The sequence below is a fragment of the Haliotis asinina genome, chromosome 6 (genome assembly GCF_037392515.1).
Source record: "Haliotis asinina isolate JCU_RB_2024 chromosome 6, JCU_Hal_asi_v2, whole genome shotgun sequence".
In the NCBI taxonomy this organism is placed as follows: Eukaryota; Metazoa; Mollusca; class Gastropoda; order Lepetellida; family Haliotidae; genus Haliotis; species Haliotis asinina.
This window is the reverse complement of record NC_090285.1, coordinates 2,917,284-2,943,952: the sequence shown is the minus strand read 5'-3', so window position 1 is coordinate 2,943,952 and position 26,669 is coordinate 2,917,284. Positions and strand designations below refer to the sequence as shown.

The 26,669-nt window shown below is 40.5% G+C and overlaps 1 protein-coding gene across 3 annotated transcripts; it reads right to left on the bottom strand.

Moving 5' to 3' along the window:
- Nucleotides 1-717: 717 nt before the first annotated feature.
- LOC137286495 (BTB/POZ domain-containing protein 10-like) lies at nucleotides 718-21,336 on the bottom strand. 3 transcript variants are annotated; one of them, XM_067818395.1, is made up of 11 exons: nucleotides 21,223-21,336; nucleotides 19,686-19,747; nucleotides 16,639-16,869; nucleotides 14,911-15,333; nucleotides 14,688-14,790; nucleotides 13,072-13,192; nucleotides 12,458-12,555; nucleotides 6,904-7,003; nucleotides 6,488-6,598; nucleotides 5,981-6,034; nucleotides 718-5,030 (listed from the first exon to the last, which is right to left on the bottom strand). In XM_067818395.1, exons 3-11 carry the CDS (start codon nucleotides 16,782-16,784, stop codon nucleotides 4,777-4,779), a joined length of 1,410 nt encoding a protein of 469 aa, XP_067674496.1. In that variant the 5' UTR covers nucleotides 16,785-16,869; nucleotides 19,686-19,747; nucleotides 21,223-21,336; the 3' UTR covers nucleotides 718-4,776. The 3 variants fall into 3 exon arrangements, with proteins under 3 accessions (XP_067674496.1, XP_067674497.1, XP_067674498.1); XM_067818396.1 differs by lacking the exon at nucleotides 19,686-19,747; XM_067818397.1 differs by lacking the exons at nucleotides 19,686-19,747; nucleotides 21,223-21,336 and adding an exon at nucleotides 17,543-17,595.
- Nucleotides 21,337-26,669: the final 5,333 nt, after the last annotated feature.

Genomic DNA, 26,669 nt, shown 5'->3' with positions numbered 1-26,669 from the left:
GTCAGCGCAATCAACAACTTGAACAAGAAGAACTGGATTGCGCCGTCATGCTACATTTTCAAAATTACCCCTCTTGACAGTACGTACACCAGTATTCACAGATGTTCGCAGCACACCATCGCAGGAAGTATCCCCATGGAACCTCTTGGAGACCAGCATGGACGTCAAGTTTAAACTCCGATATGTTCAACATGTGAGGGATTGACGCGGGCATCCCATGGAAAAGAATTCCGATGTTGGGAATTCGACGCTTGATTGCCCGTACGAGGCGACTGTCTGATCTCTTCTGCCCAAGGGTAAGCAGAACAGATACTGATAAGGTCGCCAGTGGTGCTTCACAACAATCACTGTTTCTGAAACTGCGAAACACCAAGAGTGGTGCCGTAGTCATGATGAGCATACATTCCATCATAGCTGATATTCACGACTTATTGTATTCCACTCATACTGCAAGTTTTTGCCTTCATCAAAGTAAAGTATACTAAGCTTTTCAAGGATTAGAAATATTGCTTTCCTTCAACCCCTGAAAATGTGTCTTGAGACTGCCACCTACACAGTAAGAAAACCAGCAGCACCTGAGAAATGCGGCAACCTCACACGACTGAGGCTTTTTCACTTGATCAGTGTTTGAGCCTCTATACACGCTGGAATTCTTCTTTGACTCCCGTCAGCACCGTTGGTCTTCTTCCACTGGTAAACAAAACGACAAAATCTCAGTCAGTGATTAATGTTTTATTAGACAATGATAATGTGCAATAGCTCGATGCTTCTGCAGCTGTTGACACTGTAGCAAGTTGTACAGAGGACAAAGTAGTTGCAGCTGTAAAATGTAGTTCTGAGGACAAAGTTGCTCCAGTTGCAACATGTAAGGAGAACAGGTCTACTGTAGTTGAAGTATGTACTGAGATACATACGGCTAAGACGGATCCAGCTGAGGTCAGTCATACCTGTGGTGTTGGTAGCAAGGAGGATGGGGCAATTTAACATATTCTGCAGTTAGGAACAGTGGTGAAAGAAAGATTTAGAAAAGAATGGGGTGTTTCAACAGAAGAAAAGTGTTGGCAACATTTCTGAAAAAGTGATTATGCTTTGGGTATGGTGTTGTACAAGGCCACATCAACCATGTGCTGACAATTCCCTTACAGTGAAACATCAGATCTGTATGCATGTGGGTATCAACAACGAAGGTAAAGAAGTGAGTGTGATCATGGGTGGGTGGCTGTGAAATATAGATGACAGTGAGATTACATGACTGGATGCTGTGTCCTCAGTGAGATGTGAGTCACCTTATGTACAACTGTGTCACTGACATCCACGATGTCAACCATCTAGTGCTATTGTACAACACCATCAAATGGCATTACTAGTTTCCTTCGGTGATTTGAATAAAACTCTTTCTCATCACATTTAGTACTAAGGATCTGTTTTTAAACTGAATCTTATAAACTCTATGAAGGACCATCATTATGTTACAAGATGTCAGTACCAATGTTGCATGTGTATAAAGTAACATAACGACAGAATTCTTACATGATCATTCATTACATTTCAAAGCATTTACCTCTCATATTGTATCCACTTAGTAAAAATACACACACGTCAAGCATCAAAGCAAACAGTCCTTCAGTTGGCATCACTCACAACCGAAACAACTCTAGTCAGATGTGGACAGCACTAATGGCCAACTCCTCTGTCAGTGCTCACAAGACAGCCACAATACCATACACACTAAGCTGGCAGTCTTTGGTAAACCATCACAAGAAACGTCAGTCTATATCAGTGTTTGGTTTGCACTATCTAGTACCCTGTAAGAGGGTGGCTACTGATAAACAAAAGCTGAATACAAGACAACATACTAGTGAGACAACTGTACAAAATATACAAGGTAATACAAGCACCATTGAACTCTCCACAGCCTTTCCTTAACACAATAGTGTTATTCCACAGTTTAGTTTTCTGAAACACAACTGTGTTACAAGTAGCCTTATTAAAGTCTTCATTAACACAGCTGTTTAACAAAGAAGGCATGTTATTCCATTGAATTCATTAACACAACAGTATTATTCCACAGTTTTCTTTAATACAATTGTGTTACATGTAAGATAACATTATTCAAGTCTTCATTGACACAGCTGTGTTACATAAAAGACAATGTTATTCCACAGAATTCATTAACACAGCAGTGTTAGAGACATGGGGTCTCTGGGGTCAGATTCAACAGGCATTCTACTTACACTGGCACAATATGCACCTAATACCTTATTTACCATCACTACCCTGGGCTTTCTCGCCTGATTTGCAATAAACAAAAACTTTCATTGCTTCCATATTACACCAAACATGGTCCAATGTCTATGAAATACGACTTCTGACTGGTTGTTGCACCTAATGATACTACAAAATGTCCTGCCAGCAAATGTAGCGTTTTTATTTTGAACACTGTGATACTTACATAACATCCTTCCCCATGACTATATGATAATACTTTTTCATGTTTTGACTATACCATACATGTAGGTCTTTAGATTAAATATAAATGACAATCTGTTGCAATTACATATCACTACAAGTAGGCTGATAAATTTGTCTTGTGTTCCAGTGCCTTGCTGGACGTACAGTGAAAAAATGTATTAACATAAAAAGAAATCTGGATATTCTGAGCAAAAATGTTACTAATACAGACATGTCATACAGACAGTCTCTGAATAGATTCTGGTTTGTAATAAACATATTTTCAAAAGCAAAACAGCAAAAACATTTTGTCTTTCAAAAAGCAAGAGTCTTATCAGTGCATTAACACACATGGTTTGAAGATATACACTCAAAGCAGTGCTCTGTCAGCACAGTTGGAAACATCCTTGAAGGCCGTCGTCCATCACTATGTTGCAGAGATCAAGATCTAGCATAAGGAATAGAAAAAAACCTGAATTCCTTGTTATTCAACAAACAAATTTAAAAATATGTGTGAAAAGGGATGATGTAAGATAATAACTAACAGTAGTCACCCCAAGAAATAAATAAAAAGTCCTTATGTGAAAAAAAAAACAGTCACAGAAATTAAAAATATTTTGAAGTTTAGAGACAGTTCTTAGATTGGCAGCCAGTCCTGCTTGACTTTCATTGGATGAGGTTCTGAACAGGTTCTAAATTATAGCCCTAAAAACCTACAAGCCAAAGGTATTCCTACCTGTCCTCTATAGACTGTAATAGTCTAGGGCTAAAGGAATATAATGTGCAAATGTGAATTGCCAAAGGCTGAATGTAGAATAAACTTTAAGGTTATCAGCTTGACGGAAGGTTAAGCTTAAGGTTAAGTGAGCTCAACTCTGCCTCTATCTCATCCTGAAATTCACTCGGGCTAAGTTATGTCAACAATTCCTTGTATGACCAGTGTTTTTGTAGGAAGAGACCATAAAGGTGGACTTGACCAATGTGACTCAGTTAAATGCCACACAAAGGACATACTCTGTGTATAATATCTTAAGTACAACAATGCAATATGAATCAACTTGTGAGACATACAACCACAGCTCACACTGAAAAATGTCACTCCATGGTACATGCCATTTACATTGACTCACTCCACAGTACGACATCATCATGATGGACAGAAAATATACCAGGATGAAAATCAGCAGCAAATACTATAATTGGCTATATTCAAAATGATTAACAAATGTTATTAAAGATATATTGTGCGTAAATAGATGACAATCATACATAACGAACCATCAAGTGGTTGGCCACACATACTTGGAGGAGACTGAAGCTGGTATTTCTTATCTACTTACTTAGTAAGTAGTTTTAACACTACAAATCACATTCTGTGACGACATCATCAACACCTTTGACATTGTGACAGATATTTAACATAACTTTTCAAACTCTTGGGAATCAATAAAAATGAACTTCTTTAATAAATTTATGTCCAGTACAACAAGTGTTGAAAATGACACTTGAACATGAGTGAGAACTTACAAACCAATCTTTAATTTATCAAAATGAAAGAACTCAATCTTCAAATTTTCAGGAAATATTTGGCTGTGAAAAAAACTCTACTTTTGGTTCGTCTAAACGATACCATAACACACTTTTTAAGGGTATATATTTCTGATCAAACACCAAAACTTGTATATATATAAATGTATATATATATTAACAGATACTCAACATTTACAGATAAATAAAGGAAAACATATCATAGACGTATGTAATAGTATGAAGTGAACACATTGACATATGTAATACATTTTAAAATATCTTAACTGGGAACTGCCTGTTTTTGTCAGGATGAAGAAAAGAACATACTTCATTTTGGGCTAGCAGCTACAAGTGTTAAACAGGTCACATCAAGACTTGCAACAGAGATACCACTCTATCTTGGCAACAGAAACTGGACATGTGACACAAAGTTAACAAATGTCACAACAATTTACCTGTATTATATGTGAAACATGTTCTTTTCTTTCCATCCTTCTATATGAAGCTCAAAATGCAACAGTGACTGCTATGACTTTTGAAGGATGCAATTGTATGAAGGACACAGATTCATCTGTTTAACCAGTTGTTCAGAAGCTTACCGCCACCATTATTTCAAGAAACACAATAATTTGGTCTTCTCTACAATCAGCCGACATAGAAATTTACTTCACATATGAGACTGTATCATAACATTTTCTGGAAAAGCACATTGAACACTCCAAAGTTGCATTTAGGGTTTCACAATTACTTTAAACATGCATCTGCGAAACAGCAGCAGTAATGAACTCCAGCTAGTCAGTCAGCATCGCCCTCTGGTGGCAGCTGTACATCTGGGTACGGCTCGGAAGGGGAGGGTTGGGGTGGAATAACGTTGATGGTTCCATCCTGGTCCTGTTGTACAATACCCTGGTCGTGTGAGGCATCAGCAGCTGCCGCTAGGTTGGTGATGGATTTTGATTTAACGCACTGGAAGTCAACATGGCGACTCTTGGCCTCTTCCTTCTCCCATGACATGCGAAGAAAAGGCCTCTGAACATAGTTGTAGATAACTGTAGGAGATAGATGAGAGTGAATGAGATGGGATTAACACTGGAGGGAGTGGGTGTTGTGTTAACAGCCGAAGTATCAGAATCACCTATTACGTGAGTGAGTGAGTCTGTAAATAATCGAATCTGGACCAGACAATCCAGTGATCAACAACATGAGCATCGATCTGCGCAATTGGGAACCGATGACAAGTGCCTACCAAGTCAGCAAGCCTGACCACCCCATCCCGTTAGTCGCCTCTTACGACAAGCATAGTCGCCTTCTATGGCAAGCATGGATTGCTGAAGGCCTATTCTATCCCAGGACCTTCACAGGTAACCTATTAAGAGCTTAAGGTTAGGCAAACAGCGAGTCAAAAGAGTGTGTAACTGATATAACACCTTTGACACATAATGACATCTTCGGCAAAGAACAAACAAAGCAAAAGGTTTATGGAACAATCGTATTGGCTATATGAAGACAATTAGGCTTTAGGCTCCAGGAATTAGGCTTTGATGTGAATTACAGCTATGATTAGAATTTTGAGCACGACGAATCGCCTCTTTTTATGTCATGAACAAAAACTTGGGGGTAAACCTATTTCAAGTGGGAAAAAAAAAGTGAATGATAATTTAGTGTAACCTTAGCAGAAATTGTGCCACCCCACTGATAAATTTCCATCAGTATCAAGAACTGTGTGGCCAATGTGTCCCTGACAATGTGTGGCCAATGTGTCCCTGACAATGTGTGGCCAATGTGTCCCTGACAATGTGTGGCCAATGTGTTCCTGACCTTGGGGAATATGAGGAGACCAGATGCTAGAGTCAGTCAGACAGATCGTCTCTGAACACCTGTTAGAGAATTTATGGAGGTCTGACAGTGAGAGACCCTGCATCACTCTATCCTAATTTCACCCTGAAATACCTCTACACATCTGCTGGAGTAAAGTGCCTACAGCTGAGCACTAACATACCTTCCTGTCGCCCACCGGGTCTCTTCTTCACCTTCTCCATGTTGGTTGGATAGCCTGGAACACAAGTTGGGAATGTCACAAGTATTACATACATAGAGGAGCAACTGTCATCTAATGTGTTATATGCTGCATACAAGCAGGTACAGCCAACTGTCACTGAATATCAGATGTACGACATATATATAGGAACAATGACGTAGCATTCATCTTATATAATGTTTGAACAGGAAACGAGGTTTCAAATGTTTATTGTCATCTGCTCTGTAGTAGCATCCTATTACAGAGGTCCCAATTCTACCTACATGACCTCTACAAACAATTTGGTCTACATTGGGTCTTGTGAACGCTCCCGTGACCCAGGCAGGATAACCTCCGCTGGTTAGGTAACCTTAGCTACTGGATCTTAGGCAAACTCAACCTCACATAACTGCCTTTTGATGACAAGCATGGAGCTCAGGACAGTGCCACTTCCCAATAGCATAGTGTATATGTAAGCATCCTCCTCACCTTCTATGCCAAGTCTTATTTTCTTCAACCCACGTTCTTTGAGAACCTGCTTGGCAACATCTCTATTTTCTATATATCTAAAGAATCTGTACATAGCTGTACTGTGGATAACTGTAAAGGAAAAGAATGAACCAAACTAGATCATTTGTCATTAACAAGAAAATGAAATACAGAAAGGAACATCAGGTTGTGAAAGTCAGAAATCTTACTACAGCTGTTGATGACAGTATACTGACATTACACTTCCTCCATTCTATACAAGCTGAGGCAATTTCCCAGATGTAAAGTACTGGTGTCATCATGGCACAAAGCTGACCTATCAACATCTTCAGTTTTTCAGTGATATGTTTAGATAAGTGGTAGTGCTTTGTCCTGAAAATATTTCAGATGACAGGAGACAAAAAACAAGCACTTACTCTGGGAGTACTCTTCTCCCATCTGAGGAGGGTAGTCATCGTCCCATTCTACTATATCCTCCTCGGTAAGCACTACGATGTGACACTCACGGTCACCATGCTGAAACATAAACAAAACCCATATGTCATATAGAACCATATTTTCACAGCTGTGCCATATTGGTACAATAACACATAATGATGGAACATCCTAAATGTAATTTTCTGAATATAATTGATATTTTATAATTATCCTGACTCAGGCTTATTATGCTTATCTTCTCCCTCTATGTGAACATAGTGGAACACTTGAAATCCCTTGAAGTTGCATTCTTCTTACAATCACACTCACCCAGAGGAAGCCTCCCCATTCCCCTCCACATTGGTCACATGACCAGCCCTGTTTGTCACTCTCTCTGTAGTTCCATAAGCCAGACACGAGAATACAAAGTGTCTGAGTGGGCTGGTAAGGAGGGCTTGATGACCAGTCCTGTTTGTCACTCTCTCTGTAGTTCCATAAGCCAGACACGAGAATACAAAATGTCTGAGTGGGCTGGTAAGGAGGGCTTGATGACCAGTCCTGTTTGTCACTCTCTCTGTAGTTCCATAAGCCACACACGAGAATACAAAATGTCTGAGTGGGCTGGTAAGGAGGACTTGATGACCAGCCCTGTTTGTCACTCTCTCTGTAGTTCCATAAGCCACACACGAGAATACAAAGTGTCTGAGTGGGCTGGTAAGGAGGGCTTGATGACCAGTCCTGTTTGTCACTCTCTCTGTAGTTCCATAAGCCAGACACGAGAATACAAAGTGTCTGAGTGGGCTGGTAAGGAGGGCTTGATGACCAGTCCTGTTTGTCACTCTCTCTGTAGTTCCATAAGCCACACAAGAGAATACAAAGTGTCTGAGTGGGCTGGTAAGGAGGGCTTGATGACCAGCCCTGTTTGTCACTCTCTCTGTAGTTCCATAAGCCACACACGAGAATACAAAGTGTCTGAGTGGGCTGGTAAGGAGGGCTTGATGACCAGTCCTGTTTGTCACTCTCTCTGTAGTTCCATCGCCAGACACGAGAATACAAAGTGTCTGAGTGGGCTGGTAAGGAGGGCTTGATGACCAGTCCTGTTTGTCACTCTCTCTGTAGTTCCATAAGCCACACACGAGAATACAAAGTGTCTGAGTGGGCTGGTAAGGAGGGCTTGATGACCAGTCCTGTTTGTCACTCTCTCTGTAGTTCCATAAGCCACACACGAGAATACAAAATGTCTGAGTGGGCTGGTAAGGAGGGCTTGATGACCAGCCCTGTTTGTCACTCTCTCTGTAGTTCCATAAGCCACACACGAGAATACAAAGTGTCTGAGTGGGCTGGTAAGGAGGGCTTGATGTCATACATCAGGATAAGTGAAAAATATCTATTTTATTCAGAAAATTACATATTTTTCCTTATCCTGACTCATGCTTATTACATGTACAGAATCTGACGGCGGCAGTGGTGGTTCAGGCCACGCTGAATTCTGTTGACTGACATGAGAGTATGTCTAGTATTTACCCACTTCGGGAACTGTACTAGCGGTGATTTGGTCCTGTTCTTCCAGGGGGGTGAAGAGGGAGGATCACATCCACTTAAACTTCTCTTCTTGTGAAGGCGATCGCTGACTGGAACGTGATGATTTATAGATCAGCTGGCATCTTGCTAGTGTCTCATGCAACTGTATGTCAAGATTCCTATCAAGACAGGTTGTGACCCTTCACATGTACAAGTATCTTCATTACGACTAATGAGTCATAATCACTCATGCTAGTCTGCTCGAGAAGTGTGCAGGGACTCTCAACCATTTTACTCCACACGGTGTCTTAGTCTCAACAAGTCAGCTGATAAAGAAGTCAGGGTCATCAACACTCTTGATAAAAAGGGGTGGGTGAAACTCAGCGCCTGTGTGGAATTGCTAGTTGTTGTGGTACAACAAGTGGTCCAAATGAGTGAATGCCAGCAAGGTCTTCAGTGGTGATGTACAAGTATCTTCATTGTGAGTTCAGGGTCATCATCACTCATGCTAGCCTGTTCAAGGTGTGTGCATGGACTCTTAACCATTATACTCCACACAGCATCTTGGTCTCAACAAGTCATGTGATAAAAGGGTGAGTGAAACTCAGCACCTTTGTGGAAACATTAGTTTGTTATTAGTGATGTCCTACATGGCGATGTCCCGTTCGTAGTGGTTGGCAAACACTAAATCTGATTTCCAAAAGCAGCCCTCCATTATAGATGTTAGTGAGCGTTTCCATGCAGACCAAGGCTCTCACTTCGTGGTGGTTGGGAGCTCAAGTCTGGCTGCCTTGTAGGTCCTCTGTAAAACAGTTCTCATCCATACTGAGATAGTGTTGCAGGATACATCCGATGGTGTCTCAGTAGATAGTGGGATGAATAGGTGTTTGAACTTCTGTCTCCTTGACTAAATTCATTGAAGATGTATTTTCAATGCTCTGACTGGGCATAATGATAAATCCTGTGTATCATGTAGTCCCCTAAGGACTGTCAATAATGCTGGGATGTGAAGTGTAGAACCTTTAAGTCTTCTCGTATGCCATAGGTGACGTAAGTAGTCCGCTACTTGAGGACGTGTGGATTTTGTTGTAGTGAAGCTCTTCTGCTTGGTGTATATCTTAAATCGCATCCATTTATTGTCATATAAGGAGCAAGTAGATCTACACTGAGCTAAAGTGACAGCCTTTGCTGCTCTAGCGGAATATCCTTGATGTTTCAAGAAGGCTTTGACACGATCCATACGTGTAGTTTGAGCAAAGTCTGAACTCGTTTTTGATGGGTGTAGGGACGAGTAGGTTCAACCATTCTGTGAGTCTCAGTGATGGTTGTAATAGTTCCTTGAGTACTGGAAACCTGACACAAGTCACTTGCAGCATTGTCTATTTTCTCTTATTGATGACTTTCAGTAGTACGACTGGAGATGGGAACGCATAAGCATTCATTCCTTCCCATGAGATGCTGACAGCCACTGTTGCTGATGCAAACAGATCCAGTACTGGAGATATGTGTGGACTTTTTGTGGTTATCCAAATGTCTGACTGACGAGTCAAAATGCCTCCTGATGTATCCACTCCGTTGGAGATGGTTGTAAAGGACGTGATATGACATTTGCCATGATGTTGCATGCACCTTGGATGTGCCATACCTTTATGTAGAGACCCAAGTCATTGATTCAAGTCTATTTATAGCTAACTGGCTGTAGCGGCAGAACTAAGGTTCCAACGTTGAAGAGTTGTTTACATCTCTAAACGACTTCCTGACAGGTGAACAACAGCTGCATTCTGTGCAGGGTGTTATCTTTCGAGGACCATTCACATTGTAGATCTGACTTCATCAGTGTTGCAGCCAAATGATCAACGTGAAATCTTGTGGAGTCTGTGATTCCCTCAGGAGTGAGCACACGAGTGAGCATGGATATAGATAACTGAGCAGAAGCGCGCGAAACCTTCCGCTGCTAAATACTGACGCAGGTAGACTGTCCTAGTTGTTGTGTCGGTGTTCTTTTAACTGAAGATTATACCATTGTTATCTTATAGAGATGTTGAGCAGCAATTCCCATGCGTCCCCATGTTGGTACACTCTCCCATGTTGGTTGACTAGTAACTGGGCTCCATGAAGCATCGAAACAATCTTGTTCAAATCCTAACTACTGGTGCACGACAACCTGATTAAGTGCCACATGCTTGGAGATGAATTGTTGATACTTCTTTGATGTAAGTAGAATAGATAAATCATCTAATCTTCTTCGAAGCAGAAACTTCTGGCGTTAAACGGTGAATGTTGGTACGCTGATTCCGAATGCGTCAGTCTAGTAGAACAGTTCGCACACATGCTCTTGTGAAGGATGAAGATCCACGTTTAATGGCGAAGAAGACTTGTATCTGAAGTCAAAGTGTCCTAATGAAGCATGTGGGGAACCCTTCCTGCTGAAATGTTGAAAGTGCTTGAGGGCAGTTGCCGAGTCGGTTGTGGAGTAAATCTCTGAGGGCTGAAGGACAGGATGTGCCGATGCTGATACTTCGTCACATTATGGGAAATCGTAGATTATGTTGTCAGGTACCATGGTCATCAGCATAATCTGAGGAAAGGTCAAGATGTCAAGTTGTTGTAGATCATCGTGTATGTGAGGGTATCATAAGACTTCAAAGGTGAAGTGAGGTTTAGCCCAATCACAATCCAAGATGTAATCTCTGAATCCAAGAAGATGACTTCTTCCCCCACCCACTCTGATGTCATCCTCGATATCTCCAGGGTATACGTTCTGACAAGTCTCCACTATACCCTGGACGCATCCACGGCTCTGCCCGATAAATTTATTACCTCCCTTGGCTGGCTTTTTATCCAATCAGGTGTATACTCTGAAAAGTTGAGCAAACCAATCACAACTCACTTTCGCTTTTTAAATTATCTCTAACCGATTAAGCTTGGCAACGCAAACCATGTAGAGGTTCTCTGAAAGAGGTAAAAGGAGTCCTTGCTTGTATGTTATTAAAGTTTCGGACCTATAAAGCTGTCTGTATGATTTCCAAAAAAATCCTTCACAAACCTTCGCAGTTGCGACTGCTACCTTTCTTGACACTGGCAAGCTCGGCCATAACGGTGGCCTAGCTGTTTGGCTACTGTGAGAATGCGGAGCCTGCAAAGGGAGGTAATAAAATTCTCGGGCCAACCTGTAGATGCGTCCAGGGTATAGTGGAGACTTATCGGAACGCATACCCTGGAGATATCGAGGATGCTCTCATGTAAGCCGCAGACTCTCTGATGAGTCATCTCTATTTCTCCTATGAATGCATTCACAAGTGTTTGAAAGAGTCAGTGAACGTAATGCCTGCACTGAATATCGAAGTGATCTTCTTGTCTGCGTGCATCCCTTGAGTGATCGTCATTCTGTGAATACTTTCACATAGGCCTGCGTGTGGAGGCCGCATCCGATGAAGAGGATGAACATTGATGACATCTGTGACGAACCGAGCATGCAGTCGGTGAATACTTGTGGCTGTAGCAAGATACATGCATGTGTGCACTCACCGACTGATGAAGGGCACGTTTTCTAAACTGCATCGAGATGATACAGCTGATAGTGAAAGTATTCGTGAACGGGTGCATTCACACAGTGCATCGTCTAAACTGCATCACAAACAGGACTGGTCCTGTGACTGATGTGGTAGAAATCGGGAAGGCTTCCTGTGGGTCAATGTGATTGTACATCCGCTTTAAAAGAAGGGAACTTCAAGTGTTCCACTATCTTCGCATAAAGGGAGGGGATAAATATAATAAGCATGAGTAAGGATCTAAAAATTATTATTTTATCAAATATCATTCTCTGAGATATCTAATTTGCAAATAAATGATACATATTATATGTGAGTGAATAATGCATTAATCAAGCTCTCCACACTGAGCAGTAAGTTATAAAGTTCATTTAACATCCTTACGGACATGCCCAAGGGAGAGAACTCTGCACAGCAAATGACAGTGCCTCCTTCACCTGGGCCACAGTTAAGTAATGAAACAAATATACATGGTACTCACCTGAGCACTATTAACCATTTTTGGTAGGATCTGTTCCTCTAGGAATACCTCGAACTGTTTTCTAGCACCTTCATTGGACAGTTCATGGAGAAGACCACCTGGAGACAGACATCACATACAATGAAACATGGCCTCCTTAGGCACAATTCTGACTCATGTACCACTTGGTCAGTTATGACTATGTCTCTCAGTCAGATATGCGTACGCTAGACAGAATTCTCCTGGATGAAAAGAGTCTTCATGTGCATGTGTACAATTGATGACTGATTAAAAGCGTTCAGTGCACAAGTGATGACTGTACACATGTTGAATGTAGAAGTGATGATCGTACACATGTTGAGTCTACAAGTGATGATTGCACAAGTGTTGTGTGTACAAAAGTTTAGCACACAAGTGTTGAGTGTACAGATGTTGGGTGTATAAAGGTTGAGTTTACAAGTGATGATTGTGCACGTATTGAGTGTAAAAGCAATGAGTGTTACCTGTAGAATGATGATGGTACAAGTGATGAACATGCAAAGGATGAGAGTGCAGAGTTGAGTGTAAAGGCGATGACTGTAAAAAGTGTATAGAGTATTGTGTAGATATTGTTGAACAAGGGAGTGACTACTCACGTAGATTCTGGCACTTGACTGTGCTGGCATCGAATGGAATGAGGAGGTAATCACAGGCCTCGCGGAGTTCTTGGACAGGCACACTTGGTGGACACCTCACTAGGCCGGTCTTGTAGTACTCCTGAAACACACACATACACACAGATTGTAGTATACTGTGTATGGCACAATTACACAGTCCTGAACATTAGTCAGGGAAGGATGTCACTTACTATAGAGAAAGTGTATGAAATAGCGTCTGCCTATTGGCCCGCTGCTTGCTAGTTACATGGCGGGCTTACAACTTTATTTTAAAGCCAGCCCTGTGGGACATTACATTTTCCAAGGGCATACATTTGATCATGTCATTGACAAAGGGAAATATTTTACAATTGTGGTCGCTAGGCGAACTCTACAGTTCATGGTCAATCAAACCATAACTTCCCATTCATCTAACACTAAATGTGACTGGTCTAGATAATCTAGTACAAATTCTACTACTTTTTTGGTTGAGTCGCATCTGGGATTCACACCCGCACCCTCAGGGTCAGGCACCTAATCGCCAGCGCACAAAGTCAGCTGCCTAGCCTGTTCAGCCATCATGACTTTCACAAAAATGGATGGTGTTCGAAAAATGGATGGGACTCAAAGAAAAAGAATTCGAATTTGTACTTTCCAAAGTAAGTGTAATCCCAAATAAGACCTTTGTTACATTTGACCACTTTCTAAATCAAAGGCATTGTGTGATCAAAGAACAATGTCTCTATCACCTTTCAGCCAATGAACAAAGTCTTTCTTTTCCGCTTTTCTGATTCGGATGGCAGTGATACCAAATGAATCAACAGTGGCCACCAAGTTATGTTTTTATTAAATTTGCTTTTCACATGTTTACTTTTAATTCACAAAAAGTAATTCCACCCTATCTCAGTTTCCTATATTTAATACAGGGCTGGTTACATGTTGACAGGGCCAGCAAAACATTTTTAGTTATCTGCCTTGTGGGCTTTCTGGCATTTTTTCAGTCTCATACACTGCCTGAACACTAACTGATATCAATCTCACTTCCTAGTATAGCCCTTAACACAGGCAGTGAAGGATAACACTCACTAGAATAGCTGTAAACACTAGCAGAGAAGGATATCACTAGCTTAACCCTGAACAGTGGCAGTGAAGGATAAGTTTCAATTGAAAAGCCCTGAACACTGGCAGAGTAGGATATTACTTACTCAAATAGCCTTGAACACTGGCTGAGTAGGATATCACTTCCTCAAATAGCCTTGAACAATGGCAGAATAGGATAACACAAGAAGAGCCCTGAACACTGGCAGAGAAGGATATCAATAGAATAGCCCTGACCACTGGCACTCACTAGACTAGGATTTCACTTACCAGAATAGCCCCGAAAAGTGACATATGCGAATTATCACTTAAGAAAAGGCCTTAACACTGGCAGAGTAGAATATCACTTACTAGAATAGCCCTAAACAGTGGCAGAGGACATCGCTTACAGTCCTGGAAAAACTGAAAACTAACAGTAGTAACACCACTGATTACTGGCAGAGAAGGATATCACTTACTAGAAAAGTCCTGAACATGGGCAGAAATACTACAACAGCCCTGAGGATGATAACACTTACTAGAATAGCCCTGAACACTGTTGCAGAGATCCCTTCAGCTACTTCATACTCTCCCCTCTCATTTGGACGTGTGAATTTGTTCTCAAGTGATGACGTGAACATTCTGTAAAACAACACATATTTAGAAACAAGTGACACACACTAATGAGTGTGGCAACACTGTCTGGTGGTCATAGTGATATAAATACTCAGCGTCATCAGTAAATGACATTTCCTATCTTACCTTCCCAGCATAGTTTCTGGCCTTGCCCTGAAGAGTTCAGGATCAATGACAAATCGTGTCTCATCCACAACAAGTGTAAGTCTCTCTCCCTTGGTTGTTGGTGGAGCACAAGGTCCATTCATCTTAATGTTCATATTCATATTCACATTGCAGGACAAATTAGGAGCCGCCATTGCCTGCTCCCCGTAGTCCAGCGTAAAATAGTTCTTGGAGGAACCAGACAAGCGTGAACACACCTTCTGACTGCGACTTGAGCCCACCTCTCCCGACTGCATGTAGCTGCGACTCATATAGAAAGGCATGGATGAGGCACTACGACCATCAGATGCCCCACCCTCCTCGTTGCTGCTCGTGTTCTCTAAGCTCAGAGAGCGTACACGGTTTACCAGACAAGGCTTGGATCTGGCAGGTTGTCCAATTGTACTGAAAACAGAGCGGGGTGGTGAGAGAAAGAGGTACTAAGCTGCAGTTCTCAACATGACATGTATTACATAACTCAGTATCAGTGCTAACACTACTCCAGGCAAGAAATATATACATTGAATAAAGTATCGCAGCACACATAATTTTCAGCCCCTCATAAGTCTTAGATGTCCATTGTTATCCCCAGAGGAGAGAACAGAATGAATAGCTGTCTATCAAACTTAGTATTTGAAGTGGTGGGGTGGGGTCTACTGGTTGATTTTCTTTTCATTATTGATGGCTGAGCTCATGTCTAGTCCTGCAGAAACACCACATAAAGTCAATAAAATATCAAGTAGTAAGTACTGTTAGGTGTTGGGTGCCTCTCACCTGACTGGTAAACTGTAGGCCAGTTGAATTCTTACATCATGAGGCAGTAACAACTATTCACATTCCACTATCTCAGCCTCTGCAAACTTAATGGTGCTTGGAAACTTGATACTTCATGCCATACTCAGCAGCATGACAGCCACATGACAGCGGCCTTTTACATATCAAACTTTCATCAGAGGAACCTTGGTTCATCCCTGATAAATGCTGTTAAGATCCAATTACACACAGTCAAGTGACTCAGTGTGTCACTGCAGAATCTTTTACAGCTCTCCTATACCACCGTGTCATGTTTATCTGAACCTCAGATATCCGGAAAACTCACCTTCCGAACAAATATTCCTTCTAACGAATTCACAATGTTGTAAAATTACTCACCTATCCAGAAATCCGGTTTCCGTAACCGTACGGTCATTTTCACATACAAAACACTAAATTATGTGCATTTTTGTCTCATATATCCGGATGGCTCAGCACCTGTATGTTTACACATGCAATTACCAAGGGCCTCACGTGCCGTAACATGAAAAAGGTCATCAGTCTTTGAAGCGTGAGAAGATTGACTACCTCTGAGTAGCAAGGTGACACTGTGTTAATTTTGACAGCTGTGAGGACAGATGTGAGCGAAAAGACAATTGCTAACTGCTTTTGTCATGTGGATATTATCCAATCAAATGAGGACCACAAGAAGACATGGGTATGAGACATTTTATGTATGCACTGATATATGTTCATGTGTAATCAATAAAGATTATGTCTGGTGCCTACTATGTTCGTTTTTTTTTTATATGTTTCTTTGTGTATATGGCCCGTTCAGATATTCGAAAATTTGCTTATCTGGACAATTTCAATAAAAACACAGTGTTCGGATAAATGTGGCACGACTGTATACATTTGAACCTGAGAGGCCACAACTATGGTATTATACAATCATACCTTGTTCTTTTTATGCAGGTTTTCTTTCTGTCATCCGTCTCGGAGAAGTCTGTGTCCTCATCACTGTTACTATCATATAGTCTTCTATGGTCTCTATGGTCTCTATGCTCCCTATGACTATGTGAGCAATGCCTACGACAGGCCATCCCAGTTCTGCTCCTAATGCTAGAGTGGAGGACCTGACGACGGCAATGTCCGCTGGCCAGCTGGTATGCTTAACTAGCCCCGATTCTGAAACACACACAGGTATAACAGATACAAGCATGTGATGAGAACATTTTGAAACAATTGAATACACATAATATTCATCTATTAATACATTAATGTTAATCTGTTTTGTTTGTCAAACGTACATAAAGTTAACTCACAAACAAACACTACATGTTGACAGTGTTCTGAAAAGGAAATCATATCAATGCTGTAGAAAAGATTTGGATATTTTTACTTCAGAGTAAACTGTAGGTTAGTTAGTGCTGCATGTTGTGAAATGTGAATCTATTGGTGTTGGGAAAGCACAATGGAGCTCAGTAGCACAACAAATCAATATATAAATTGTTCATAGAGGGTAGTAAGCGGTTACCATAGCAACATGTGTGAAGCTACATAAACTTGTTAACATTCAAAAACTATGTTCCAAACTTCACATTCCAAACTTCACAACAATTTGACATAAGTCTCAACAAGGTTAAAAAATCTTGGGGTGGGAAGGGACTTATTGAACACGTCAAGATACTGAAAACAAGATGAATGACATTCAGCATACGGAACACCAAGTTGCATTCATCTTTTGGCAGACATTATGATGAAATTTACAACAATCCAGCAAATTATAACTGTGATGTCCTCCTTCGAAATGCAAAAGGTCACAACATTAATAAACACACAAGAAATCAGCAGAACCTACCAAGGCATGACGATGCTGCCATCAGTGTCGTAACATCAAACTCCAGCTACATAACAATGTTTGATCAGAAGAAAGTAGGTAAACAGTAAAAATAAACAGTGAACTGAGTAACCGGATACTTTACCACTGTCATGTCAACCAACTCTGATGTTAACAATACTGTTGTGGAGACATAAACACAACAGAGCGTGGAGTCGATCACAAAAGCCTGTAGTGAGACATCCAGTGAGTGGTGATGTGACAAAGCACATTCTCCTCATGGGCAGCGAGGCCTGACATGAGTCACCTTGTGTGGCCAGTGGACATAGGCAAATATCACCGTGTTATATCATAAAGGAAAGCGAGCCCCAGGGAGGCTCTCCATCAGTTCTATCAATACCTATCACCACTATCATGCTAGACCAGCCTCTAGGCAGACTTTCAACAAGCACCATGGATCAGAAAGGGGTAAAGATCATCATGTTCATTAAATACTCTGTTTTGTAATCTACTCGAGCATACATAATTGTACACTGCATTCAAATCTGAACTTTGAATACATGCAGATCATATCTGAATTATATCTAGCCGGATTACATATTGTCCAAGTAAACTACATTTCAGTCCACATTATGAAACAAGATAAGACATCATTGACATGAGTTTAAACTGCATAGATATTCAACTTTCTCACTGAACATGCTGAATTGTTTTCAAAATACTCTGTTATTAGTGTTAAACATGGTAAGATGAGTCAGTCAAGTAACCTACTGCATGGTATATGTGTATTCAGACTAGATTTAGATAACATCGTATATCCAGAGTATCTTAAAGAGAAGAAATATTTCAACATCAATAGATGCTGAGGTGAAACGGTGTACCATGGTAATATCTTTTCAGTTTTCAATGCAATCCAATAATTCAGTATTTTTTATTTTCATCATAAAATGTCAGTTTTGTTCAATAAAATATATTAAAATATCATTTTATCTCTGTTAGTAATAGAGGTGTGACGATAGAGGAAATCATATCTTGGAATGATATGATTTGACTCGATACACATCACGATATGCTATCTTTAGTTATTTTCTTTAAAACGTATATTTTGGTATCAAGTAACAGTGTACATTTTGACATAACTGTCAATTTCCAATGAAAATTAACAATTTTACGGTCACCGACACGCATCACGATATGAAACAACACATCGATATAATTATCATTTGATAAAGTATCACAAATAACGATATTACAATATATTGTCACAGCTCTAGTTAGTAAACAACATAAGGTTTGGCTCTTGTTAATTTTCTGCATTATGATCATATCTCATGAACCAAAATGGACCGAATCGAAGGGAGTGTACTGTGGTAAGAGCATACCGTTTCACCTCAACCAACTGGATCATACCAGTATGTTAATGTCTGTGTAGAGTAAGTAAATCCTGAAATGATACATAGAAGTTTATAGTTTTGGTGAAACCTACCAGTACGGGTTTGGTGCTAACAAACCTTTGAAAGTATCGAACCTGAATTTGAACCCAAGGGACACTACTCTGTACAACAACTAGTGATGCCTTGGACAACTTGGCTCAGGACCAATTCTAACCCAGAATACCCATAAATCAGACCCGCATGGGTTTCTGGGAACCTCCTCTAACCTTGAATCCACATATGATGAATTTTTATTATGATGATTAACTGCATCTATGAAGCAAGGTGTTAGGCATGACTTTTATCATGTACATGTCACTGAATACACCTGCAGGGTTGGGGATACATGTATGTCTCACTGCAGAATACATGTGGCTCTAGCATATTTATCTCATTTTTTCATGACTAACTACTTGGTTATCATCATGATCGGGACTTCAAACAAGCAAACCAAACCAAAAATGCACATTGAATATGAAAAGACAATTCAGACTGTCCTGTTTCTTAAAAATATTCAAAGAAGGCATTAACATATTCAGTGCAGCACTCATCCAAATAATTATCATCAATGACAGTCACATGAGCATGATGACAAGTGTTCTTATAACTTAGAGTCAGAAACATTGTAAAGTTCAGTACTTGAAATGCATCAGTGCACTTTTCTGCAGTTAGACATTGATTATACATGTAGTTGGGTGCATATATTTGCTTTTCTAATGACGATAACTCACAAGAACCTTGAGAGTTTCACATGACTGGACCATACAACCAATCAGTTGTTTGTCTGGACATTCTGTCAAAGAAAACAAGGTTACCATGTTAAGTCTGTAATTCAGTATGCCTGTCATTTACCACTCATTACAAGTAGGTATGTTAGGCTAAGCACATTGACATTCATAAATATTTTCTTTACTCATTAAACATGAGCAAGGTAAGGCCCATGATAAAACATATGACAATAATTTGCTTTGTTTTTTTCTTTTGTACCCTACAAGAACTTTATAATGTTAATGCATGATATGCACAACAAAAAGACACTACTCGTAATAAATGATTAAGGAGAAAAGTTAACATACATTAACACAACTGAAGAGTTTGAACATGAGCGAACATGATCAAAACGTAATATATTACAAAAATGGAATGTGTTGCTAAACTCTGTGTGTGTGTGTGAGAGAGAGATATATGTGTTGCTGAACTCTCTCTCCGTGTGTGTGTGTGTGTGTGTCTGTGTGTGTGTGTGTCTGTGTCTGTGTAACATGAAGCCTCTTGGAATAAAATAGGTAATTGTAGGGAAACAGGTTTTGGTACAGAAAATGGATGAACAGGCCATGTCTAACAAGCAGATGATGAAATAAAAATGATATTTTGTGAACATGCCAAAGAATCAATCCCCAGAAATTCTGTGAGACAAAACTGCCCTTCTATACCGTTGAAAATGAATACTCGAAAAACAAAGTAGCAAGGTTAAATCCTTGCTCTGAACATCTGACCCCAAACCATGTGAGCAAACTTGGTTTCACTTTGATTCATTGGAACATCATCAAGATCACAAAATCACAAAATCCGTGTATGTAGTCCCATTATCACGAGAATCTACTCTTTCCACATGTTACAGTAAATATAGAAATGAGTCACTAGGTTATTTTTAGGTGCTTAAGGGGCATACATGTTGAGGGCTGATACTGATATATACATATTTTTCTCATTGTTTTACACCAAAGCTGGACAATAAATATATGTGGTTGATACTCTGAAGTTTCAGGAGCATTCTGTGCCTTTCGGATATGATGACATTGACAATATCAGTATGTAACAGAACAAGATCAGATGAGCGTACTTGTCTTATACAAGCAACGGAATGCTTGGGATCTTGAGTTCATCCAGACTACCATCGAATGTACTATATAGGCCTAAGTGTCATTGTTCAACCATTTTCGACCCATGTTTAAAACGTAAAGTTTAAAATGTCAGTCTGATCAAAGAGGCAAATCATGTCAGTCTGGTCGAGCCTGCTTTGTGAGTACTCACGAAAACAAATACCGTGAAGGAGACGGGATTAATTTGTTCTGTCAACTGACATCACACAGGAAAAACGACTCTATTTATTTTACCCGAAAAGAGACAAGAACAGAGCATCCTGAAAATTCCACAGCCCAGTCACAGGAGCACAACATCAATATCCACAATGAACGAGTGGATTTCCCCACATTGATAATGGTTTATGTAACTGAAAACAACTCAGATATTATAATCATGTAAGCTTACGTTAAGAGGAGTGGATATCCGCCCTTTGAGACGAAATTGAGGCTTCAGATTAAACTTGCTTGGATGACCATCAGAGAAAATTTCGACGCCATGATTGTTTTGCAAATCTCCATTGCATTATGGGAAAGGCTTTCTTGAAACGTAGAAATAGAATCTTTCCTTTGATACAACTGTAGATATGATACAGTTGTATTATTACTATGAAACATAAATAAAAAATGTGTAACAGTAAGAAATAGGGTCAATCAACTTAAAACGGTCGCACCGTGGGATTACGGGTTCTCCAATACATAGATTGACTATAAGTGAAACATAGACATGTACCCAGTCGTAAGGTTTAGCTGGAAGCACAGCGCCATCTGTAAATGAGTACTTCCCCTTTATAGTTGCTATGTATTTTACTAGTGTTTCTTTCACCTACCAAAAGACGCATCTATAGTCGTGAATATACGTCTTTGACCTATCGTGAACACCATCGATGTCCTACAGGACCAGTGGTCTGAAAAAATGAAGTTTACCGAGAAGTAGAGTAAAACAATAAACAGTGGAAAACCTATTGATATAACTTTCGTCAGGTCCATTAGACCTAATTTGTCTTTACAAAGTGATTGTTTTCAAACAATTAATTATAATCACTCGCTGACACGATGTGGAACTAATGCTAAACAGACGCCAGTATTTATTTCATAGAGTAAACACAAATAATACCTATGTGAATCCAATTACAGATGTGTAATCGCAGTAACAGAAACATCGTTAGCTGGAAGCTGCCAGTGCAGTGTCGGATACACAGCAATTTTACGTGCGCTTCATATTTTAAAGCAGAGACGGTAACGCACAGGCCTCCTGTCATTGCGAGGACTAAAGAATATTTTAAAAAAAATACAAATCATTTTGACATGGCCCCCGACATGAAACGCTTCACAGCACAATATATCTAGACAAGGCCTGCATTGTCGATCACCACGCTACCATCACATGCAATTGATTAAAACTTCATCTAAACATAATCATGGGTAATTGGCCTATTGATCACCACTCATGCCACATATCAAGTTGAAAGTTCCCATGAGTTGGATTGCTCATGCCCAGGTCATATTGTTTCATAACCTCAATAAGTTCAGGAAACGTTGCGCCACCGTCTGTGTTTGACAACTGAGTCAAGTGTTTGACAACTGAGTCAACCCATCTAACACAGCTGATTGAGTTTCCACAACCTCAGCAGTTTACGAAAGAATTGTGTCTTCGTTTGTCTCATCCCATTCCAGTGTACTATATATACTACTCAAAAAAGAAACGCATAGATGAAAATTGTTATCAATTTATACAATTTGAAGATAACAGTTCTCCACGTTTGCAATGGCCATGGGAGATGTTGGCGACACCACCGTGTGCGTTGTTGCCGATGTTGACGTGTAAGGACAGGTCCTCGCGAAGGTCTTCTGGAATGAATACCAGCTTCACGTAAGCGGTTCCTCACAGTCTGAAAATGGAAATTGTTCTGAGTCCTGACACTACTGAAGTCGGGAACCTTTTCCGCAAATGTCAAAGCCCAATAAACTGTCCAGAGCGGACCTGGTCAGATGGGGTCGACTTTCCCTGGGGCGATCACGTGTTGACCCTTGCTGCTGGTAGTGATGCCAGAGTTCTTGCTATGGTACTCTGTGACACACTTAGTTGGCTTGTAATCGCATACTGAGACCCCCAGCTTCCAAATGATCAATCGCATTGTTGCGCTGAGCCTCAGTAAGTCAAGGCATGACTTTAACGCCAAATTTAAGATTGTCAACTGTCGCAAGAGCATTGAAAACCCCGACTTTGCAAAATGGAAACACACGAATTTCTTCCCGTTCACCATTTATTGCGGAAAACAGATTTTGGTGCGTTTTGGCGAGTTGCCCTCAATGACAATGGATTCAAACTCGGAAATGTTTGCAGACAGCGTTCACCATAGATATACTGATTACATAGACACCAATGATTCAAATTCGAAACGTTACATGGAAAAATACCGTGCTACCTATGCGTTTCTTTTTAAGTAGTTTACTTTCAGTTTCGTCCATATTTGTGAGAATGTGATGTCGTCAATGGTGTCATCCCACTCGTGACTTGACATCGCGACAGTGTGAAACAGAATGATTTCAAATTCAAACTTCCCGCGCAGATTTTGAAAACATGCATTGAGGGCGTGGAACAAAGCAGTTATGCTATCCATTCACTCGAGGTTTGTCGAGATAGACGATTTGCTTGCCGGTGTTTATTGACAGCTGAATATGACAGCCCGAGACACACGCACAGCCGTCAATCAGCACCGATTTGCTCATCGTCGATATGGACAAACCCCTCGTTTTTAGATAGCTGCATAAACGCTGCTTTCACATAAACACTGCAGGGGAAATACACCGAGGACACTCAAGTTTATTCTTCTTGCAATGTTTGTTTGCACATAAGTAACTTTGCACATTAGTATGTTGATACATTAGTATGTATTAGTATGTTGGTTCATTAATATGTTGACACTTTAGAATGTTAGTGCATAGAAATGTTGACACATTAGTATGGTAGTGCACCAGTGTGTTTGCACATTAGTATGTTTACAAGCGCATTGGTTTGTTGGCACATTGGTATGTTGACACATTAGTATGTAGAGCATTGGTATGTTAGTGCATTAGTATGTTGACACATTAGTATGTTGGCACATTGGTCTGTTGACATACTAGTATTTGTATGTTAGAGCATTGCTATGTTGGCACACTAGTGTGTTAGTGCATTAGTATGTTGACAAATTAGTATGTTAATGCATTGGTATATTGACATATTAGAATGTTAATGCATAGGTATGTTGACACATTAGTATGTTAATGCATAGGTATGTTGACACATTAGTATGTTGACATATTAGAATGTTAGTTCATTAGTATGTTGGGAACATTAGTATGTTGACACATTGGTTTGTTAGTGCCTTAGTATGTTGGAACAGTAGCATGTTGACACATTGGTATGTTAGTGCATCAGTATGTTGGCACATTAGTATGTTGGGAGATTGGTATGTTGGGACATTAGTATGTTAATGCATTGGTATGTTGACACATTAGAATGCTAGTGCATTAGTATGCTGACACATTAGTATGTTAGGACATTGGTATGTTGACACATAATATGTTAGTGCATTAGTATGTTGTCACATTAGTTTGTTGACCCTGTAGTCGGCAAGTAAGTATACAGCCAAGTAAGTACATTAATTGGTACGCAGTCAAGAGATTGGGAGATTGGGGAGATTGGTATGTTGGGACATTAGTATGCTAGTGCATTAGTATGTTGTCACATTAGTATGTTAGGACATTGGTATGTTGACACATTAGTATGTTGACCCTGTAGTCGGTAAGTAAGTATACAGCCAAGTAAGTACATTAATTGGAACGCAGTCAAGAAGAAATACCGACTCAGTGTGAGGAACGTACATTACTCTATTGATCACAATATGAGGAAAATCACTTGACTGCCGACTACAATTTCAGACTTTGAATTTCTCAAAAGCCATAAGGTACTGATGAAATGTAGCCATGGTGTCACACGGCTCCTCTTACTGTAGACACGTGACATTTAGACACAGTGAAACATGGACGCAATAATCTGTAGTTCCGAAGGAATGCAAACATATTGAGATGTATGTACAACATGAGGGAATAGTAGTGGACGAGCAACAGATGCCATGGTAACCACAACCTTTCTGTCATCCTCAAATCTATGCTTAAAATATGTCACACAATGCAACGTGAATATTTATTCCACAATTGCTTCATCAGTCATGGTGGAAGGACACGGTAAGATAGGGGTTAGAGAATTACATCGCGCCAATCACTTTTACTTCACTTTACACTTTTTTATGGATACGGTGACATGTGTCAACCAAGTCAGCGAGTTTGGCCAGCATATCCCGTAAGTCCCCTTTCACAACAAGCATGGGTAATTGAAGATCAATTCTAACTCGGATCTTCAAAGGTCCCATGATGGAAGAATACGGTAAGCTAGAGAAGACAGAATAACAGTTCGTCAGTCAGTTGTATATGCTGACTCATCGTGACTTGCGGTTCTGGCGGCCGCACTGGGTGCAGGCATATGGGTCACATCAGGATCACTCCAGAATACAGTGATAGTGGTGGCAGGCAGGTCCCTTACAAAGCAAATAGACCTTACAACATTGTGGGGTTGCGTTGCTTGTTGGAGCCTTTGTTAACATATACTACTCAAAATTTACTAAGCGTCACTGCAATACAAGTTAATTAATTGTCTGCCTCTGTTGTATGGCAAAAGGCAACCTTGCCTGTCGACAGATTTTATGAATAAATCACAGTCTGACAAGGTCTTCTAGGAACATACATGTCTCGTCGGTTGCCAAGGAAAGATTGTTCGCTCTTCAGAAAGAGCACTGATGAGTTCCCGCACAGTTGCCGAAACAACGTACCGACGTGAGTGGGCGATCTGTAACTCCTTCCACACGTTCAATAGGGCTGGGGTCTCGACTAGGAACTGGCCATGCCATGAAGATAAGGGTCATCTGCGCCAATTATCACGGTGGGGTTGCGAGTTATTGTACATGATGAAATTTAGTCCGACTCCATTCACCAGCAAATGGTCTCGCGTACACTGTCAGAATGTCATCCATGTAGCACATATGGCCTGCCCACCCCAAATCATGACTGAGTTACCGTTTATGAGGTAGTATGTTCGGGACCCTGGTTCTTTGGGAAATGAACATATGTTACTGTAAAACGTTCATACTTAAAACAATGATAATATAATGAAATGGAGCCCTGAGACTTTCTTCATTTTCAAAAGCTAAGGGAATATAGACTTGCCACATTTTCTAGACTTGCATGGGCATTCTTGGATATATTTGCCTCGGTCTGTACGAATGACTAGGAAAAAGCAATCGAGCAGGTTGACATGTCCCCACATGTTCACACATGCAAACCGTAGCGCAAATGGGGTTGCGCAGCGTAGAGAATATAACCAGTCTTCATATATACGAGCGAAGCGAGCAAAGGTTGGCAACGTGCTTCCCTCGCTTCGGTTCGAAAAATATTTTTTTATATCACAATACAATATCGCCATCATCGAAGGTATGCTCCCATTTCCTCTCTTGGTTGTGCACTCGGATTTCCAATCCCATGTTTAATAATTACTCACGTGAAATGTGTATTATTCAACATTTTAACCGCCACTCGTGGTATATCAGACCGTCTCCATTACCCATGCCAGCTCCCGGTTCCCATTTGTGCAGATCGATGCTCATTCCTTTGCTCACTGGATTGTCTGTTCCCAATTCGATTATTTACAGACCGCCACCATATAGCTGGAATAGTGCCGAATGGGGTGTAAAACTAAACTCACTCTCTCAGTCATTCCTTTTTCCCCCAATGGTTGCTAACCCCCTCTGATCACAA

Bases quoted from the DNA above. Each gene is read 5' to 3' on its own strand.
- LOC137286495 (XM_067818395.1), bottom strand. From the start codon at position 16,784: ATGGCCTGTCGTAGGCATTGCTCACATAGTCATAGGGAGCATAGAGAC. The intron at 13,193-14,687 runs GTAAGTGTTATC...TGTGTGTTTCAG, and splicing joins CAGTGTTCAGGGCTATTCTA to GAGTACTACAAGACCGGCCT. The intron at 6,035-6,487 runs GTGAGGAGGATG...CTTGTGTTCCAG, and splicing joins AATAAGACTTGGCATAGAAG to GCTATCCAACCAACATGGAG.